The following is a 22,366-nucleotide window of genomic DNA, read 5'->3' as shown; positions in this document are numbered from 1 at the left end:
TGTGATTAATAAGTTTCGAAGCACAGTGCTTTGATTTTGGATAAAGTGACAGCATCTGCAGATTGCTGAAATAGGTCAGAGGCAAGCAGGGTTCTGGGGGTAGCGAAATGTGAAAAATAAGGAGAAAAGGAACGAGAGGGTGCAGAAAAGGCTGTGCTTTCTCTCCCTCGTTCATCCCCCTGGGATTCCGCCTAAGAGGCTTAATGAAATAACTTCAGAGGGTCTCAACCCAATTTCGCGTTGACATCTCTGCTTATCGCAAAACAAGCAACACAACTGGACATAATTGGCACCTAATTTGGGCTTGTCAGCCCAGACAGGTCAGAAGATAGAGTGTGCTCTGGTTGCTGAGGAAGACGGAAAGTTCTGGAGCGGGAATCTTGCCAGCTGGACTTTATTTCTGAAAGGTTATTCACAAGTTGACTTTCACAAGCTGTTCCTTCATAATCAATGTCCAGGACAGTAAATAGCAGTCATTTGAAAATTGACTTATGCAGGAATCAGACCTTTGGAGTTCATCTATGTAAGTCAGATTGACATGGCGGCCATTTTGTGACAAAACATTTTCCATCCCCCTCTTTTTTGGTGAAAGGCTTTGCTGATCACTCCTTCCCCATTATAGGTTGATACAAGAACTTATGATGAACTGACCCCTGGCTGAAAGTGTGGGGGCAAGGGCCATTGACTGGTGAAATTCAATAAAATGAGAATAATTTAAAAGCAACTGTTCAAGGATCAATCATTCATGCCTGCCATCATCCGGCTAATTCTGCGCCTAATTTTACCAAATTATAATGTTTACCTGAAGTGAATCAGGAATGGACTTGGTTAGTAGATAGATTGAGCAAACTAAATTAGTGGTAGAAGAGATAGATGTTGGTCACCCCACATATAAAAGGCCCAGTGACAGGGGCCACTGTTCTGTAGGTGGTTCTGTCCATTAGATGTGGAACTCGGGGCTTGATAATTAAAGATCCTATAGCACTTTTCAAGAGTAGAGCCGTTAACACTAGTGTCCAACATCAACTACAACTAGATCTTTCCACCTGGCTGCCTAATAATCCCCTACATCTGACTGCCCACACAATCCATGGCATTCCCCCGACTCCATGAGTCAGCACCACTGGTCCTGGAGAGTCTCTGCTAGCTTCTGTTGTTACTCTATTTAATGAATCAATCAAATAGAGCAGTTGATTATGCAGTTAACTCACTTCATCCCGTTACTTGGGTCTGAATTGGGTGCAGATTTTTAGGGAAAAACCAAAACCAGTCAACCTTCTGGCTCTCCAGGGCTGCAGACCTGTGGCCTAACCTCATGGATTTCCCAGCTGGTCACTGCAAAAGAGAATTTGCAGTTCACCGACTAATACTAACACTCTAGCAAGCCATACACTTTTCCCCTAAAAAAACTTTCACAAGACTTGCCAACCTCTTCAGAAAATGCTACAACCTTTTACACCGCAAAAAGTTCACACCTCTCCTCATGCCTCCCTCCCCTGGATGGTGGGTGGTGGGCTGAATGAATCACAAATGCTCCATTTGTGGCCGATGCTGCAGCAGGAGGAGGCAACACCTCTCCAGCAGTCTATAATCAGACGTGAAACTCCTGCCAGGCCTCTCCACATTGTATCCCCTGCCCAACTCACTGTCCCAGGCACAACCTCTCTCTTATGTGCCCAATGGGTGAGCTCCCCACTTCAATCGGGATGGTAAAATCACTCTCTCTCTTCTGTCTCAGACAGAAAACACACCTGTTTAAACTGTGTTTGGCTCACATAATACTGACCTCTGCACATTGATCATAGTTTTACTAGCCCCACCTCAGCTATATCTGAAAATGTAATGGCAAACCCATTTGAAGCAAGGCATATTCAGTATCCCTCTTACCAGGAGAGTAGCTGGTAGTACGGGGCGGCATTAGCTCAGGAGGTAAGAGTGGTAGTCTGGCAAGACACCCAACCCCCAATTTCTCCTGACGAGCTAGTTGGTACCTTCCATGGCAGCCAGTCACCATTGGTGTGTGAGAATGTGTGAATGATAAGCATCAATTGCAAAGTGCTTCGGGTTTATTTACTTATATTATAAATGCAATCCATTTACCACTTAACAACATTGTTAGTACTAAGTAAGTGAGTACTGAGTAAGTTATGTATTAAGGGCTACTATCACTAAGGGCAACTAATAACTTGGTGTGCACTTATGTAAGTCAGTGTTTATGACAGTCTCTGACAAATGCCTGAAGGTAATGTAATGCATTGTAATGTAATGGGAAACACAAGTCGAACTTCCTGTTTCACAGGGAACAGAGAATGACTTGCGATTTGTTGCTCGGTGAAGATAATTGATACCCTGGTGGTTCCCTCATCTGTTTTCCCATCTGTTCCTTTTCAAAAATGTATGTGCCTGCCTCAGCCCCCGCCCCCCTCCCCTCGCCCCCCCTGACCCATTCACCTCCCCGCTACCTACATTCATTATTTCTGATCTTCCCTTCTGTTATTTCCTGTCAGAACTCCTTAGAAATTCATATCCACCTGTCGCTGTGTGTCATGCCTGTGTCTCTCGCTTTGTTTGTTGAATTGTGTACAAGCCATATTTTATTTTCAGAAGGGGGGGGGTGCAGGTCCACAGCATTAATTTGTTTTATTGGAGGCTAATAGACATGTAGAACAAGACAACAGGAGGTACAAATTAAGTAATGAGTGTTACGATTTTCAAAGTATGAAAACAGCATAAGAAACTGTGATGTTTTCAATGACCCAGGCATATGATTTGGGTTATTATGTTAAGTAATAATGGATACCTTATGCAGTTTGTTTGCCATGATAACCTCAAAGCACTTTTAATTTAGTTTAAGCCACACATTATCTGTAAATTTAACACCTGGGCTGTTCATATAGGGACTTGGTTTTTTCACGGTTTGTACTGATTACCCAAATTTAGTCCTATATGTAGGATTCTTACAGTGTGGACTGATTACCCAAATCCAGTTCTACATGTACACTTCTTTATTCTTATTTTTTCCTGAAAATGGTTTTGTGGCTGCAATTCTTATGAACAGAAGCAACAAATTAATAGTCAAGTAGATAAAAAAATAAATCATTGGATTAATATGACAATGCATTTACAACCGAGCATGAAGTAGTAAACTCACATACCACTGAAAGTCAGGATACGCCTATTAGAAAAGCGTATACAAAGCCCATCAAGCAAATACTACATTATTTTATTCAAGCATATAGTGCAAAATTGCCCAAGTGTGATAACAAACAATTTGGCAGCTAATGTTTTGGTCAAAAGACTTTCATTGGTGCTGGTCTTTTAATCGAAATGTTTTTATTCAGTGCATTGACAACTTCAATTTCCTGTCCTCTTTATTAAATTGAATTAACTTGATAATAATTCACCTGAGAGAGGTCATTCGAACATGTGTACAGCAGGTAAAAAGCCAGCTCAACATTTGATGAGTGTTGCAGAGCAAGTTAACACCATATGGCCTCATTAAAACTAGCAGAGCCAGGAAATTCAGCGCTGACCTGTTCTCAGGCTTGGACGCTGAAATCGGGTCGCAATCCTAATTCAGTCTGGTGCTGAGGACCCCATGTTCTTCCATTGCGGGAACTCTGTCTGAGCCGCAGCGAACATGTTAATACTTTGGGAGAGGAGCCTGGCTCGCCTCGAGACAAGGACTGAGCTTCCACAATGTAGCGTCGCTCCGATGTGACTTAACACTTACAGATGCAGACATTGTGCTCCATAAGGGAGAAGACGGAGTAAACGCAATAGGGTGACTTTACGATAAGGAACGGTTCATGATGATCCTCACCATTGACTTCTGATCGTGTCTATGGATTTTCACGGGTGTTTCCGCTGCTGAGCTGAGCCTTCGTGGAGATGCCATTACACTATTGATCTTTAGGAAACTTGCACTGTCAACTTGCAGCCGTAATGAGGACAAAAAAACCTAAACGTTTTCACAGATGTGGTTTCAGGAAAACAATGTGAGCGTTCATTTTCATACAAGGAAAATAATTTAGTTGAAGTATAGGCCATGAAGCCTACACAACCATAATCATAACATAAGGCTTGCTGTTACTATACCATACTGTATTATACTATGACAGCATATTAAATCTAATGCCGAGCATTATATCATTATCATAATTTACGCAGTGCATTTTACAAAAGTGCACAAATATAAAGTACATGCAATGAATAACTAAATAAAAGGATATATCATTATTACTCCATCAGTATACAGTGTGTAGTTTCATAGTTAAGTTCCTTGACAAGGACCTGGAGGTTAGTGGTTCAATCCCCAGTATAGTCCCCACATTGTCCCAGGGGGGATTGACCCCCTGTTTAATCTAATCAACTGTACGTTGTTTTGGATAAAAGTGTTAGCTAAATAACCATAATGTAATATAAAATAACTACAGGAGAATATGCACAACTGGGGTATATTTTTTTCTTAGGTTTCTGAATTCATTGCAAAGCTAGGGTTGACCGACGTCCGGCTTTTGACCGGAATGTTAATTTTTCTAATTATTTGTACAGTCTTGTTTTTTTGTACATGTCCAGTTTGTGGTCTGACCGGACAGTGTCAATCAATTCTGAGTAATCAATTGGAGGGAATTCACAGGTAGTTTGTTATGAATGCACACGTCAGTGACTCCCTGATTCAACTTTGGTTCCTAGCTTTGTTTGCAATCACTGTTTCAGATGTGCATGTTGTCCAGTTTGACAAATTCTAAACCTGGCAAGCCTATGCAGAAATAACCTTCCACCCCTTTCTGACCTTTGCCCTATAGACATTGCCATGACCCCCTGACCTGCCTCCATTTCCTGTTCTGCATTGCTTCTCTGATCTGTCCAAGCGTTTTTGCACAATTTTTCCCAGAGGCATTTAAAAACTCTGTGAATATGAAACTGTTACAGCACATGTACCTGCTCTCTGCAGAGAGACAAACACCAACAGATGTTACAGCCATACTGTACTATGAAAATGGCGGTATTATCCAGCATGGAATAATATTTAAAAAATCAAATGATGGGATTTGACAGAAGGGTGGCAGATGTTTGAGGCAAGCCTATCTTTCCATTTATGAATATGTACCATGGTAAATGTCCATGAAAACGTCCCCAGGGACAGACCATCTGTGTCAGCTTCTCTGCTGAGGCTGGTATCCCCCCGTCTCATAATGATCTCAGCGAAGTCACTAGCCCTTCTGTCTATGGCCAGCAATGACATTGCTTGTCGTTGATTGCTCGTTCTCCATTAAATAAATAGCATTAGCGGAAGAACATGCATATGCTAATCAGTATCGCAAACACCAGAACCACAGTTCAGGAGAGAACTGTTGATAAATGTATTGGGTTTTGAATGCCGCTGTTTTGTAATCTTGGGCCATTAGCGTTTGGTGATTAATGGAGGCGGTGTGGGTGCTGAGCTCTATGGGAGATAAGATACCGGCATGGCCCCTGGCTTTGATGAAATACACAGCCTCGCATTCAAAGCTTTGATGATGCTAGAACGCGTAAACGTAGCTCTTTCAGCAAGTATTTGCCCTGTACATGCTCTTTGCCTGTAGGTTACAACCATGAAATTTGTTTGTAGTGTTGCTGAGAAATGTTTTTTGTTTTTTTTTGTTGTTGGGGGGGGGGGGGATTTTCATTCTGACGCCAGCTGACATCAAAAGAAAAAAAAGCCGTCCTTGCTTGAGTAGTTGCAGCCAGGGAAGCATACTGTAAAAGGCGATGAGGCTGAGAAGACAAGCTTTGTCCTCTCAACGGGGGGGATCAGACTTCTAAACAATTTCAGAATAAAAGCGCACAATGCGCCTCTCGCTTCTGGCAGGCCCCGGGTTTGTTTAGCGCGGCTGGTCTCTGTGCAGTATTTATTCCTCTTTAAAAGAGACGGGAAGTACTCCGTGTGCACTTCAAGCCGGCGTTCGCACTCAAAGGAGCATATGCACATCCATAAATACGCAAATGACGGAGGCTTTCAAAACCTCGTTCGTGCTCGCGGCTTGCTTTCCATGCAGATTAAGAGCTAAAAGTTGCATGTTGCTGTGATTTTTTCCAGGGTTTTTTTTATAATTAGCTGATTGAATGTTTAACTGAGCCTCTCCGTAGCCAGATCTTTACCGTATGACACTGTTTGTTCTCAGTGGCCTACCCGTGAGGATACAAGGGACAGATCGATGTAATAAATGTGATACATTGAACAGCGGTGCCTGCTAAGAAGATATGCCTCAGCCTCCCCGTAATTTTGCCGACACGCGGCCCACGGTTAGAACAGCAGGCACTTAAGTTACACCCACACTTTTGCTCACATCACCATCCCTCGCATTAATGCAGGGCTTTTTTGAGCCTTGCAATTATCTGCCCTACATTTTATGTTGATTTCCATTTTATTGCAAATTAATGACGGAACCGTGGATCACCCTTAGTGGGCCATAGAATTCACCTTTTTTGGTATTTGACGGCAGTGTAATTGACTGTTTACTAAATGAACACTTGATGATATTTTTGGAACTGGCCATTGTACTTTGGAAATGAAATGCGCAGAGCTACAAATTGCCCTTGAGGCAGATTCACACTGACCTTATAAGCATATTAATTTATTTTCAGCCAGCGACATATTACAATTTATGTGGTCATGTAGTGTGTAATATTCAACATGAGCTACAGCCAATTTATTTTTGTGAGGTGAAAGCTCACCTCAATCACACATACATACCTATAGCCTGTAAGCAAATTGCATCACATTGATCTCATTAAGGAAACGAAGGGCAAACCGTGATCGAAGTGAAGGAAACTGAATCCCGCTATCTGATGAATCCCAGGGTGAAAAGCTTCGAAAATCCCAGCTGTGCCACAAAGGATTCCCATCAATCTCAGAAAATGGGGCCAGTAAAGTTGGCAGCACCCTGAATTTCGAGCTTCTAAAGGACAAAGCTAGCACAGATGGAAAACTGATTTTGGGAAAATAACAGACAGAGCCAGGTATGGGGAAGATATTCATCGCATGGGGGAGGGGGAAGGGGAGGGAGGAGGGGTTCAGCCAACCATGTGGCTGAAACCCCAGGCAAACCAGTGCATTGTGGGTCAAAAGAAAAAAAATCTGGTGCTTTTTGTTATCTTGCCCACAAGTTTAGATCTTGAGTTATTGCTCTCGAGTGGCCAGGGTAAGAGAAGAGACAATACCCTTGGGCAAGTAAACAAGGTTTCTGCAGGTTTTGCAGCCTAAATAACTCCATGCACACACTGTACCAACCTGGAGGAAAGTATTTTAAGCACCATTGTGGTATATTCTAGTGGTCTTTTGAAAGTATTTAAGAGAAATCAAGTCATGTGAATGCTTATTAGGCGAGGAAATAGGACAGTCAGAGACAGGAGAACAGTGCAGTGGAGGAGGGAGATTGGAGTGAAGGAGAGGACGGGGGCAGAAGCAAAAATATGAGCTTCTGCAGTCAAATGTGATGTCATATCCTTTCCGCTGATGGTCCTCCTACTCGTCCTCCTCTTCTTCTTTGCATTTGATTCCCCATTAGGAGCCTATTTTTTCTTTATTGCCCATGCAGTTAGCCAGCTTCCCTGTCAAGGACAGAGGGGAAAGAGAGATGACGGATTGCCGCGAGATGCGGGTGTTTGAAGGTTAGCGCATCTTCCTTCAGTAGGGCCAGTGTCTTCTCTCTCCAGGTGATAGCTCTTCAGCCGTCCCTTTAGCGGGAGGAGACAGAGTGACACTTGCATATTGATGAGCGTGTTACCCGTACTTCTTCAGTACGTCATGCATGCCGTGGACGGAGTTTCATTCTGCCTTAGGAAGGGGCTGTCATTTTGGCTTCCAATGACAAAGCCATACTGTTTGCAGAGGATGTGCGTCACAAACATCAAAAAAACAATGGGTGTGTGATTGTGTGTGTGTGTATGTGCTTGTGTGTGCGTGTGTGTGTGTGTGTGTGTGTGTGTGTGTGTGTGTGCATTTTCTAATTGAGCTAATTAAAGCTAGAATTTTAATATTTTGTTGGAAATTTGTATTTGTGCTAACATTCTTATGGTGTTTAGGTAATTACAGGTTATTTTTTACAATATTCATAGGGGTGCCATTCAGTATGTTTAAGAGGTAAATAAGGCAAATATAACAAATATGTTACGTGTGTATGTGGCAACCCTGGTTGAATGAAAGCTAAAGTTGCATTTCCTTATGGAGATACTGTATGTATACAGTATATGCATAAATTCTATAGTTCAAAAATTGTTTTTGGAAAGTACATTTTTTTAAGCTGTGTTGACTGGAAAGTGCTAATATCTAAACGCATTACATATCTCTAGAAATACATTGAGGAGCTTCTCTGAAAATGTATCATTGAAGTTAGCCATTCTTGATGTATTTCCTGTCCTTTTTGAATTATTTAACAATCGTTCATGTACATCTATCAAAATGTTCCACATTTATTCATTTATTCCGATGAGAAAAAAATACAGTTCTGTCATCCCTCACTGTTTGCTGGAGGGGGAATCTTTAGCACAGTGACTGTCACTCGCTTTACTCCCAAGTGAGTCCTGCTCACTCCCCCGGTTTTAGGAAAACGCGCTGTCAAACTTCCCGAAACTCCCATCGCAAAATATTCATCATTTCCTGTGAATGAGGTGAAGCCAAGGTCCCTTCTGCCAATCTCACTAACAGGATAAGAAAGTCATTTTTACTCTGTTATTCAATCATCCCTGTCACTTAAGAGCACATTCTGCCAGTCATTTGTACTGTCATTGTGGTGTATAGTGCAATTTGGACACCCTAACGCACCCCTTTTGATACTATTTTACTTTCTTAATGTATAAAGATTAACCATGCCTGCAGGAGACGAAGATGGATGAGGGTTTCCTCATGACATCTGGACACAGTGTTACTGTCGTACGTCCAATAGCCACTTTTGTTGTAACCCTCAGGGTAAGATTATTAGACAGATTGCAGTATTAGGCCAAAAAACGAATACCTTGTTCTTGCGCAGTCTTGTACAAACAGTTTTCATTGTAGCCTGGAGATTTCTGAGGGATCAGCACATATGCCAAGCTTAGAGCCAGTTATTTTGCTTTTAAAAGCCCATACGGACCCCCCAGGTTATCTGGAATTTTACTCAGGGATAATGAAATTGGGGTAGGGTGTTTGCATCATCAATTTTATCTTTGAAACCAGAAATAAGCTTGATAGATAGATAGATAGATAGATAGATAGATAGATAGATAGATAGATAGATAGATAGGTGCATTTATATAGCACATTTCTAACACTCAAAGCACTTTACAGTGATGAGGGGGAAACTTGCCTCAACCACCACCGATGTGTAGCACCCACTTGGGTCACGCAACGGCAGCCATTTTGCACCAGAATGCTCACCACACATCAGCTGAGAGGGAGATTTTTTTTTGCCAATAAAATCAAAGGATTATTAGGTGGAAGGTTGTAAGAGCCAGTTTGGGAATTTACCCAGGACACAGCGGAACCCCCTACTCTTTGTGAAGAGTGCCATGGGATCTTTAAAGACCACAGTGAGTCCTTGGTTTAATGGCTCAATCACAGAGTATGTTGGTAGCAGCAAACAGAGAAAGGCATGCAATAATTGGTGGCTTCCTTCTGACTCGTATCCACCAATCACCAGCTGGGTTGTTCTATTTCTTCCTTCCAACCCTGTGATTGGTGGAGCTCCTGTATGGGTTCTATGTGAGAAGTGACAAGTGAACCGTATTTTATTATCCCAGATGTCACTGTTCTGTTTAGATTTGAAAACCAACGTTCTAGTGCATTGAATTGTGGGAAATTACCAAGAATCCCCAAAAGCCAAAGTGATAAAATGTTTGACAGCACGCTCAGGCGGTTATTACTCTTGTTTGCAGCTCTCTGCCAACGGGGATGTCATCGCAATCACTGTAGATGGATTTCATATTCAGCCACTTCCTCTAGGGTCAGACAGCATTTGCAGATGCCTAGAAAAAATGAGAAAGAATCCCATTTGTTCCATATTACTTCCCTGATTGTATGTGCAGTACAGGTTTCAGGTAAGAAAGTGAGGAGATCGACGTCAAGTTTAGAGGTACAATAGGTAAGATTTTTGTGTTAAAACATTGTTACAAGACCATTGTAAATCCCCTCCTATCATTGGCTCACTGGCATGTTGACTCTTGACCTCTGCCCGTGTTTATAGTCCTTAAATTCATTCCTCAAATTATACATTTGACGGATCGACACTCTGTACCAAAACATTATATAGCTGTGCAATAAGTCAAGCTTATTGGTTGAAAATTTGTTCTAATTACCACAGCCAATGGTGTGGTGGGAGGTTTAAATGTCAACGCATTCACAGAAAATGGGGAGGGATAAACAGTGTTGTGGTTTGAGATTGTCTGTTGCTGCAATTCCTCTCTTGACCATTAGGAGTCTGAAATTACCTATTGTACCTTCAACCTGATGTGTTGGTCTGAGGTTTGCTCAGTGGATGTTTTTTTGTGACAGGGAGAGTGACGGTGGTGCGATTATTTTCATCTATGTGGTTTGTCCACACCAGGCACCACGTCATGCACAGGTTTCTGTGTGAGGGTCATGGGAAACTGAGAAACTATAAACACCTGAAAGGTTCAGCATGGAGTCCCCAGTGTATTCACACTCAAGCGCAGCCATGGCAACCACAGAGGTGTAATATGGCTGACAAAATCCCCACTGGGGAGAAGTTTCGGTAAACAACTGGCACCTTGAGGAAAAACAATCAGATATTGCATTTGTACTAAAAATAAACACTTCACTCTGATTAAAACGCTGTCCTCTATCTCTCCTCTACTCCTGTAGCACAGAGAAGATTCCCAGGGTGCTCAAGAAGTATGCTCTTCCTGATGCTTATGTTGTGGGGTTTTCTGGGAAATTGAGTTTTCAACAACGAATTGTAGGCTCCGCTTCAACCATCGAAGATGGAAGCAAAGGAGAGTGGCAGGGGAACTGGATGTTAAGGGGAAGAAACACTGGTGTGGTTGGTCTGCAGTTGTTTGTTGCCTCTTGTGGTATTGTTATCACAGGACATCTACAAGAACAGGCCTGAATGTGATAGTATATCCCTTTGCTTGAATTTCTTGCATTTCCAAGGTCTTGGCTAGACTCACTGAAGGTCACTGAAAGACTGTTTTCAAGGTCTCTCACATTTTCACTACAATCTTTTCATTAGCAGATATTATATAATGTAATGATTGTCTACATAAATAAAATAGTATGAAATACTTGCTAGTGATGAAATTGAAATTACCGGTAAGTTAAATGCTAACATAAATATTTCATCTGCAGTAACAGGAGACTTTAGCACACAAAATCTATGAAAACAAATAATTAAAATCCATTCAAATTTGATGAGTGTTCTTTAAGCTTTATTATACATGTCCGGTTCCGACCTCATCAGATTCAGAGGCTTAATTAAAAGAAATAGAACTGTGATGCAGCAACTGATGAGCTTTGTTTCTTCATCTAGTTCGATAAGAATAGATAATGCACCTAGATATAGTACAAATAGATATATTATATATCTATATAATAGATATAGTCAGGGGTGAACCAACTAATTGCTTGGGAATACCTCTATTGTTACACTTATGAAAATAGACTGAAAACAACTTCAGGGGAAATCTTCAAATGTGTTTGTTGTTCATGTCATGAATTACCCTTAAATTATGCATTTGTGGATTTATTCTTTCTGGATAACAGTATACTGTGACATTCTGTCATGTCTTATTATTGTGTTTCTATACTGATGTGTTAAGCGATATCTCTCCAAAGCAAAAAATGACATTAATACTTATGACTGTAAACAAGTTGAGTCAACTGCTTATCATTTTGCAGCCTGTCTTTCAACTGACACTGTAAGCAGTTATTTGAGTGTCCTGGAACGCCATTGAAACGAGACACACATATTTTTTTCTTTAAAAGATAACAGCAAGATTATGTTTACCTGTCTGTCTGTTAACAGGGCAGAACCAATTCTGACCAGAGTCAAAGAAGACCACACTCGGATTATCCTCCCGGCGATTGATAACATCAAGTACAACACGTTCGAGGTGCAGCAGTATGCTAACGCCGCCCACGGCTACAACTGGGGCCTGTGGTGCATGTACATCATCCCCCCTCAGGAGTGGCTGGACAAGGCTGACGAGACCGCCCCCATCCGGTGAGCACCGTGCCCCTGTCGCTTTATTCTGCCGCAGTCAAATGTCCAGCGTTAATCCTTGTGTTGTCTTCAGGGTCAAAAATTACCCGCCACTATGTGTAATTGCAGAGAAAACCCCCTATATGATCTTTTTTCAACTTGAAATTTGTGATGAGTGGTAGGTTGTTTCTTCATACGAAATAGAATTCAATTAATTCAAATTAAATTAAGCTGCTTTATTTTCAGGGTTTAGTGAAGGCGGTTCTTTTTTTACCCTTAGGACAAGGGGAGTATACAGAATGTGAAGACTACACAAGAGTTAATACATCTCTAATAGAGCATGCATGAGCCCAAGAGGGACTGATAATTTTTTACTGTGTAAAATGAATTATGAATGAACTGAATCCTTTAAACTAAGGGGGCTCATCCGGGATAGTGTGTGAGCCTGTATTTGAGGTGGTCTTTAAAGCATGTACCCTATTCAGTTTAGGTTTTCAAGAAAAAAAGTATTTGCCTTTTTTTTTTTTTTAAAGGCTTTGTGCCGCTTGCTGGTACCTGCTCTCATCAGGATTAGAGTCATGTCTGTTTGTTTGCTCGCTTGCCTTGCCCCCCCCCCTGGGGGATGAGGAGGGAGCGTCTTTGTCCTTGTAATTGCGGATTCAGCTGTATCTACATTCCGTTCCGGTGGGCGACAAATTGAAGAAAACAAGAATTATGCCAATTTGCTCTGATACCCACCGCTCTTCCTGTTTCATCACAATAATGTGTTTCTTATTGATTTTTCTCATTATTATTCATTTTGCCTCAGACATTTTTAAAGTTTCTGCTCCTGTTCGATACATTTGCCTGGTGGAAGTGTAGGCTTTGCATGGTAATGCAAATGTGTACACACACACATACACACACATACACGCAAACATGCATGCACACACACACACACACGCATACATGCATGCACACACACACACACACACACACACACACACACACACACACACACACACTAGCAAGCCAGGAAGGCTGATACCAGAACCAATAAGATACCAGAACTCCATTTTATTATTCATAAAACAGCAGCCATTTGGATGCAGAAACTAAAGCTAACTCTCGAGCTGGGCCATTGAATGCTTGTGGCAGAGTGCAAGGCCCCATATCAATATTGTCTCCGAAGACTGTACCCTACTCAAGCATAAAGCACTTGTCTGATAATCTTGGACGCAGAAGACTCGGTGCTCTTGCTTTGGCAGCACACCATGGGCTCTTTCTAATCATTTATATTTCACCACCGTATTCCTGTCCTTGCTCCTTTGAAGACGGGGAAATTGAGAAAGTGTGAATTAGGCAAATGGAGGGTCCTTGCTCCCTCACACATCAGTTTGAAGTCCCGTCAGTTACAGACGTGGCAGATGGGGAGAGGTGGATCCACAGGTCACATCATTTATATATTTCATCCATCCATCCATCCATCCATCCACATGCGTCTCTCCTCTCCCCTTACTTATCCTCCCTCACACGTCTTTATAATTGTTCCCTCTGTTTTATCATCATTTAATCCCTATTCCTAATATCTTCATTCATGATTAACAGTCTTAAGTCTCCGCTTATCTTTAGTGATTAATTAATTTTCAGCAAAACGTTTAAACTAATCTACAATAATTTAGATAATTTGAATTTGTGGTAAAGGCGCATCTATTATTATCTTTCCATCTACCTGGCTGCACACAGTATGTTGCTGAAAACAGGCTTTGTCCCAGTGAATTCTCCCATTTCAGTACAATAGACACTATGACCCAGCTTTAAAAGTCAAGCCAAGCAAATCTAACTTTACCATTTTGTAGCTCTTGGCCGTCTGTAGTGCTGTGTATTAAGCACTAAAAAAGACAGAAAATGTCCAGGCTTGTGGTGGAGGACTATAAAACTAGCACCTAAGGCTTAATTGTACATAACCTTTCTCTCACATACAATACTTAATGTGAAGACTTCTGTATTTGTCAATGCAATACACACTGTGGGTCTTGTTTATTTATTTATTTTTTATGCAGTTTCCATTTGTGACGATTCTATCGACCATTTATTGATGAGGCATTTACTTCAAATGGACTCTTGAGAAGCAGCTTCAGGGGCCCTGTGTCTGTGGGCATTGTGGATTCATATTGGAAATCACTTCCTGAACCTCATCTTCCAGTTCCCTGCCCATCAACCACCAATGGCCACGGGCTGTTTGATGGAGAAAAACAATCAGGACTGGCCTTAGATGTGTGGCCTCTCAGATGTTTTAGCCCTTTCCCGATTTACAATGGGCCAAACTGGATTAGATATACCTCCCTGCTGAAAAAAACTGCTTCGGTTATGTTTGGAAACAGCTGGTTAACCAGTTCAGACCAGCTCAAGCTGTGTTTTTAAAGAGCTGGTAGCTGGTAATTTCAAGCTGGTTATAGCTGGATTTTACAGCAGGCCTCTTTGAAGTGTGTGACTTCGCCGGGTAAGCAGCCCATCACAAGGCAGAAAATACACAATTATAGGCCTTTTCCCCCTGAAGTCAATACAAATCAATTACCAAAGCGATGCCGTCAAAATACCTGTTTTGGCAAACTCAGGGCCCTTGGTTGTGCTGAGAGGTGTGTAGAAATTTGAACGATTTTAGAGAAAGTGTTTGTGTCTGTGTGTGCATGTGCATATGTGTAGGCAGGGGGGAAGCTAAGGGGATATTTCTGAAAACTAACTGGTCCAGGGTACACCCCCCCACCCACCTCGAATATAGAATGCAATCCCCCTCTCCCGAATATAATCCCCCCAACCCTGGTCCACGATTGCAATCTTCTAGCACCACAACTAGACTAGTACGTGGGCCCTTTATCATGTTTCCCCCTGGCATAGATAGCTCCTCGATCCGTCTCTGCTTGTATGCCTACTGTTACACCTGGGTAAGTCATCTGTAATGGGAAAACACTCATGTAAAACTCACTCTTGCATATCCCTGGGGAGTTTCAACAAAAACATGCTGCAAAACAAAGCTTACAATCACACCCAAGAAAGATTTTGTCCCAATTATTTCTGAAAACATGCAGTTTAAAAAGCGAGCTAAAGATCAAGACTCCACTTGGCACATTAGCCATCATATGACAGTTCCTGGCAGTAGACCTTTGGGTATTTTGACATGAAATGCCCCGTATTGGTAAAATATTTACCATGGATTAAACATGGTAGCTGGGCAGGGTGCTCGACAGGGGTATCATAAATCACTTTGACAGGGAAAGTGTGTCAGAAGGCAGGAAGCAATTCTGCTCTCAGCGAATAAGTGGAGAAGGTGGCGAGGCAGAGTGTAGTGGCAACTTTAGTGCTTTAACTCATTTTCAGCAATCTTCTTTGAAACGATTCATCGCAAACGACACAAAACACACTTTCCTTCAGAAGACATTTGATAACAGTGGTTTCTCTCTCTCTAAGGCTGTTGTAACCCTTTTAAAGAGTTTATTTAGATAGATTTCTGGAATGTTTATTTAATTTTCTAGAACTCCACTGCTTTCAATCACCAGTGGTGATTGTTCATAACTGAACATTCTAATTCTGATGTAACATTCTTTGAATAATTCAAATCAGGTATAGTATTTCATACAACGTTTTTTTCATACAACGTGCTAATGTCATTTCAACACCAAATGAACCATGAGTGCTAACACACAGAGCCACAAAGAGTCAGAGGAATTCCTATACTCATAAACCTCTGTTAAACTGCTTATGTGTGTGTATGGAAAGAATTGGCTAAGCTTGGATTTTCATTAATCACTAAATATTTAAACACAAGCTTACATGCTTGTGTGCATATATAAAAACATGACTTTGGTTGGACTTTGCAATTAGCAATACAAATTAATTCACTCAAAAAGTTTCAATCTCCTACAGTACAGTATAGAAGTGTAAATCCAGTAGTCGTAGTTTGTACCTAGAACACAAGCTTTGAGTTAGCATTAATGTAGCCTACTTCTCGCGAGTAAACATTGGCTCTCTACCAGGCTGTTAATCTTGATTAGAAGTTTACATTATAATTTAAACAAGGGCGTCAGGTAATCCCCAACTGGACACAATGGGACCCTCTGCTCTGCAGTCAAAACATCTGTTGTAATAATTCCCACTTCATACGCCATCGATTTACTCAGCTGGGTATTTTCCCCGGTAACAAAGGTAAATGCGGTGTTTGCGGCCGCTACAGCACAACCCTGCTTGGAGTGCCTCTAACCCAGGGGTACACAAAGAGGGCCGATCCCTTTCATTTTGTGACAACCTCCGGTCTTATTTATTTAATTGACTCTATCAATATCTTATCTTACATGTGTATGAGTACCGGCTACAGCTGCAGACCGCAAGTGTAGCCTAATGATTTTACTGTGCTCAAGTGCTCAAGCTCGAACCAGGGGAATTTATAGAGCCGACAGCAAATTAAAAACAAGGCAATTGGTTGGAACAAAAACCAGTACGCAGACCGGCCCTTGAGGACCGGAGATGTGCACCCCTGCTGTAACGAACCGAACAAATCAGATCAGCCCCTCCTCAGTTTGCTTCCTGTGAGACAACTGTGAAGGTGTTTTTTGTTTTGTTTTGTTCCAATCAATTATTCTGCTGTAGTTTTATAAATTAACAGATGACGGTTTGCTCCTATGTTGGATCACAGTAAATATTTTCCCCAAGAATACACACGCAGTCTGCAGCTGTAGGTCATGTGACTTAATCAAACGTTTCAGGGAAAAAAAAAAGAGTAAAAAAATGCTTGGGCTAATTAAACAATTAAGAGCAGACGCTGGCATTAAATCACTGCCAGGTGTAGATAGTAGACTCGTCTTCCAGCACCTGGCAGGAACCTTAAGCTTTGTGTTAACTTTAATGAGAATCCCATAAGACTAAGCATGTTTAGTGTCTATCCATTGTTTTCTTTTTCAAACAGTTTTGTCATTTAATGATTTTATTCTTGTATGATTTTGAAATATGTTTTCAAACCTGAAGTATTTGTCATATTTTAGTGGCTGTCCCATTGCTGCAATGTCAGTTTGGGAGTATGCCGACTAGCACACAGCCCTCTAGTGCACAAGGTTTTCACACCTGGGAAAGTTAGACAGCAAGACCCAGGTGAACTGACCGGTTCACACTGAGGTTGGCGTGGGCAGAAGGAGAATTACTGTACGGGTTATCAGCCTCATTCTCAAGACCAGCTTGTCCTTGAAATTGTGTGTGCCTTATCAGCGAGTGCAGCTTTTAACTTTTTCCACACCGCATTATCAAAAGGACCTCCGAAATGAGCTGAACCTGGAATTCCTAGTTCGGCAGAAGGGGGGTTCTGGGGGGTTAATCCAGAACCATATTACAAGACCTGTTGCTCATTCCAATCGCTTATTTTTCTCCACTCTTTTCCTTTCCTTGCTCCTGACCTGGAAATTGATCGAGGTCTGCCATCTTTAAGGACATTACAACTCCTTAAATATTCCTTCTTGGCACTAGAAGTAGAAGTTATAGCAACTCCCAATCTTTCCCTTGAGCAATAAAACATCAGCGCATCCTTTGCGGAAGTACTTTTTTGGAAAGGCTAACGTATAAATGGTCGACCTGTAGATCCACCTCTCCCCATCTGCTACGTCTGTAACTGCCGAGGCTTCAAACTGAGGTTGGAAGGAGCAATGGAATTTTTTGTCTAATTCACGTTTTCTTGACTTCATCATCTTCATTTCTTTTTCTTGCCACATCCCAGAGGGTGGAGCTAGGAGTGGATAAAGAGTAAGAAAAATAAAAAGAGAATAAATAAGTGATGGGGATGAGCCCCGGGTCATTGAGGTCACCTGCTTTCAACCGAGTACCTGCTGTCTCCGTCTCCTCTGTTAATTATGCCGCGTGTATATTTTCCGTCGCACTGTATATTTCTGCTGTCGCTGTTGTTTTTTGTACTTTTTGTTAGCAGTAAAAACAGACCTCCGCCTCGAGGGGATTCCTTTGAGCCATGACTGTGGTCGCCTCTGCAAAATGTGTAAAACCAGGCCTGATAGAGTGCCTTTGTCTCTTAATAGAGTATGTTTGATCCCTGGTGGACTCATAAAAACGCTGAGAATCTTTGCTGCGCTGGGCTTTTTCTGTGCCCCCGGGAGACCCAATCATACCAGCTTTCGGCCAAGGCCTCTTCATCACCTATAGAGCACTTGTTAAGGGAGCAGCTCCTGGCCCCTTTTACTCGGTTCCCAGTACAGATATACGGAAGAAGATCTATGTGTGCGTTCACCGGCCACGTTGTTATAAACCTGGCATGATGGCTAGAGTAGTTCTCTTTAACCCGAGGACAGCAGTTGATTATATGCAAATTGTATACATTATTCATTAAGAACCGACTTCAACATGTTTTACATCTAGTTAAATCCAATTCATTGCACGTTTCACCCCTTTATATCCCACCAGTGGCTTAATTATACCATTTTAAACCATTTTATGGGAGTACACTGTAGGACTTTGCGTCAAAAGTAAGTAAGGGTGAATACGTACAACAGAGATGAGGGGGTTCTGTAGTTTGTGCGAAGGACACAGTTAATTAATCGGATCGCAAAGCACCTCCTCCATGCAATTTCATTCAAAATTTTTATTTAATTTGATAAAATTTCATAATAATAATAATAATAATAATGAATTTATTTATTTGTACATCACTTTTTACACTCCTAAAGCTTTTTCCAATGTGCTACCTGTAAGCGTGCGCATGGTACTATTGAACTGTCTTCACATGAATTCGAAATTACTTAACGGCATGAACTGGTGAATGAGATTATATTATGTTGTGTGTTTGTGTCTGTCTGTGTTCATGGTGAACTTTCATGTGTCCCTGTATCTTACTTACAGAAATGTACAGGACTGAGAATCATGAGTGTCCATGGATGCATCATGGAAAATAAAAATTTGAAAATCCCTTTCTGTATAATAAAGGCTCCAGGGTCTTCTTTGAATAATCTCCAGTCAAAGCTCCAGCTTGACCACTTTACTTTAAATCAACTCAAACTAAATACAGTGGTGTGAAAAAGTGTTTGCCCCCTTTCTGATTTCTTATTTTTTTGCATGTTTGTCACACTTAAATGTTTCAGATCATCAAACAAATTTAAATATTATTCAAAAGACAACACAAGTAAACACAAAATGCAGTTTTTAAATGAAGGTTTTTATTATTAAGGGAGAAAAAAAATCGAAACCTACATGGCCCTGTGTGAAAAAGTGAAAAAAAAACATAACTTAACTGTGGTTTATTAAACCTGAGTTCAATTTCTCTAGCCACACCCAGGCCTGATTACTGCCACACCTGTTCTCGATCAAGAAATCACTTAAATAGGACCTGCCTGACAAAGTGAAGTAGACCAAATGATCCTCAAAAGCTAGACATCATGCCGAGATCTAAAGAAATTCAGGAACAAATGAGATAGAAAGTAATTGAGATCTATCAATCTGGAAAAGGTTATAAAGCCATTTCTAAAGCTTTGGGACTCCAGCAAACCACAGTGATAGCCATTATCCACAAATGGCGAAAACATGGAACAGTGGTGAACCTTCCCAGGAGTGGCCGGCCGACCAAAATTACCCCAAGAGCGCAGCAACGACTCACCCAAGAGGTCACAAAAGACCCCACAACAACATCCAAAGAACTGCGGGCCTCACTTGCCTCAGTTAATGTCAGTGTTCATGACTCCACCATATCCAAACCTACATGGCCCTGTGTGAAAAAGTGATTGCCCCCTAAACCTAATAACTGGTTGGGCCACCCTTAGCAGCAACAACTGCAATCAAGCGTTTGCGATAACTTTCAATGAGTCTCTTACAGCGCTGTGGAGGAATGTTGGCCCACTCATCTTTGCAGAATTGTTGTAATTCAGCCACATTGGAGGGTTTTCGAGCATGAACCGCCTTTTAAGGTCATGCCACAGAATCTCAATAGGATACAGGTCAGGACTTTGACTAGGCCACTCCAAAGTCTTCATTTTGTTTTTCTTCAGCCATTCAGAGCTGGACTTGCTGGTGTGTTTTGGATCATTGTCCTGCTGCAGAACCCAAGTTCGTTTCAGCTTGAGGTCATGAACAGATGGCCGGACATTCTCCGTCAGGATTTTTTGGTAGACAGCAGAATTCATGGTTCCATTTATCACAGCAAGTCTTCCAGGTCCTGAAGCAGCAAAACAGCCCCAGACCATCACACTACCACCACCATATTTTACTGTTGGTATGATGTTCTTTTTCTGAAATGCGGTGTTACTTTTACGCCATAATGTAATGGGACACACACCTTCCAAAAAGTTCCACTTTTGTCTCGTCAGACCACAGAGTATTTTCCAAAAAGTCTTGGGGATCATCAAGATGTTTTCTGCCAAAATTGAGACGAGCCTTAATGTTCTTTTTGCACAGCAGTGGTTTTCGTCTTGGAACTCTGCCATGCAGGCCATTTTTGCCCAGTCTCTTTCTTATGGTGGAGTCATGAACATTAACTGACATTAACTGAGGCAAGTGAGGCCTGCAGTTCTTTGGATGTTGTTGTGGGGTCTTTTGTGACCTCTTGGGTGAGTCGTTGCTGCGCTCTTGGGGTAATTTTGGTCGGCCGGCCACTCCTGGGAAGGTTCACCACTGTTCCATGTTTTCGCCATTTGTGGATAATGGCTATCACTGTGGTTCGCTGGAGTCCCAAAGCTTTAGAAATGGCTTTATAACCTTTTCCAGATTGATAGATCTCAATTACTTTCTTTCTCATTTGTTCCTGAATTTCTTTAGATCTCGGCATGATGTCTAGCTTTTGAGGATCATTTGGTCTACTTCACTTTGTCAGGCAGGTCCTATTTAAGTGATTTCTTGATCGAGAACAGGTGTGGCAGTAATCAGGCCTGGGTGTGGCTAGAGAAATTGAACTCAGGTTTAATAAACCACAGTTAAGTTATGTTTTTTTTTTCACTTTTTCACACAGGGCCATGTAGGTTTGGATTTTTTTTTCTCCCTTAATAATAAAAACCTTCATTTAAAAACTGCATTTTGTGTTTACTTGTGTTGTCTTTGACTAATATTTAAATTTGTTTGATGATCTGAAACATTTAAGTGTGACAAACATGCAAAAAAAATAAGAAATCAGGAAGGGGGCAAACACTTTTTCACACCACTGTATGTACAATCTTATGCAAGATATGTGCTCCTGTTACTGATGTAGATCCTCCTGTATAACTTCTACTGCACTTTTTTTTACTACTGTTATATACTACTACTACTACTGTATTGTGTATCTTTTATGTGTTTACTGTGTAGCCTGGCTGCCAGTTCTTTCTTGGCCAGGCCTCCCTTGGAAAAGAGAGTCTCAATCGGAATTTGTGGTAAAATAAATGCTAAATAAAGAAATGAAATGTGATAATGCTCTTTGATTTCCTTCTGTAGGACCCCGGCGATGATAGGCTGCTCGTTTGTGGTGGACAGAGAATACTTTGGAGAGATTGGTCTCCTGGATCCAGGCATGGAAGTCTATGGAGGGGAGAACATTGAGCTTGGCATGAGGGTAAGTGGTGAAGTCTGTGCTTCCTCCACACACATCCTGGAACAAGCACCGTCTTTACGCAACTGTTGGCCAACCTCCTTCAAAACTTCTCTAATATTTCATATTTATTTTCAAAAGTTTAAAGATTAGCGGGTTACTGCATGCAGCTTCTTAAAAATAGAGAAATGCAGTTCAGTCACTCTAATCCTCAAGCTGAAAATGAAAAAAATGTGGCAAATAAAATAGCAGGTCATGGATGTAATTGTAAATCCTATATGAAGCAGTGGCAGCTGAGAAAGCCCCAGCAGGTATGATTCCAGGAAGTTATACACATTCAGGTTTTTTGGATATGGTTTATAATTAAGTTTCTTCATGTTTATCAGCCTGAGGGTTAAGCTTAGAAAACCACCCCCAGAGCCAACAGAAAGATTCATCTCTTCCAAGTAGGAAATGTGTTTGGAAAGGGAATCCTTAATGCTGAATTACAATGTTCACTTGAGTCAAAAGCTTTAAAGTCCCCAAAATGCTGAAAATGTAAAACTAGGCTTCAGGAACTATGCCACGTAATTTAATGCTTCCTGTGAACTGGAGGGTTTGGAATACAAATTCATACTGAATTAAAAACAAATTATTTCAGCCTTGCTGAATGGTGTTCTCAAATTCTCAG

At 41.4% G+C, this 22,366-nt stretch overlaps 1 protein-coding gene across 1 annotated transcript in view; it reads left to right on the top strand.

Moving 5' to 3' along the window:
• galnt9 (polypeptide N-acetylgalactosaminyltransferase 9) overlaps nt 1–22,366 on the top strand; it is a 110,342-nt gene that overhangs the window by 50,575 nt on the left and 37,401 nt on the right. The window contains exons 5-6 of the mRNA XM_061261760.1: nt 12,006–12,203; nt 21,603–21,720. Of these exons, the coding sequence (XP_061117744.1) occupies nt 12,006–12,203; nt 21,603–21,720 (316 nt within the window). The remainder of the gene's footprint in view (nt 1–12,005; nt 12,204–21,602; nt 21,721–22,366) is intronic.

This window comes from Conger conger, chromosome 11 (genome assembly GCF_963514075.1).
Source record: "Conger conger chromosome 11, fConCon1.1, whole genome shotgun sequence".
In the NCBI taxonomy this organism is placed as follows: domain Eukaryota; kingdom Metazoa; phylum Chordata; class Actinopteri; order Anguilliformes; family Congridae; genus Conger; species Conger conger.
The sequence above is the reverse complement of the archived record's forward strand: the minus strand, read 5'-3'. Positions and strand labels throughout refer to the sequence as shown.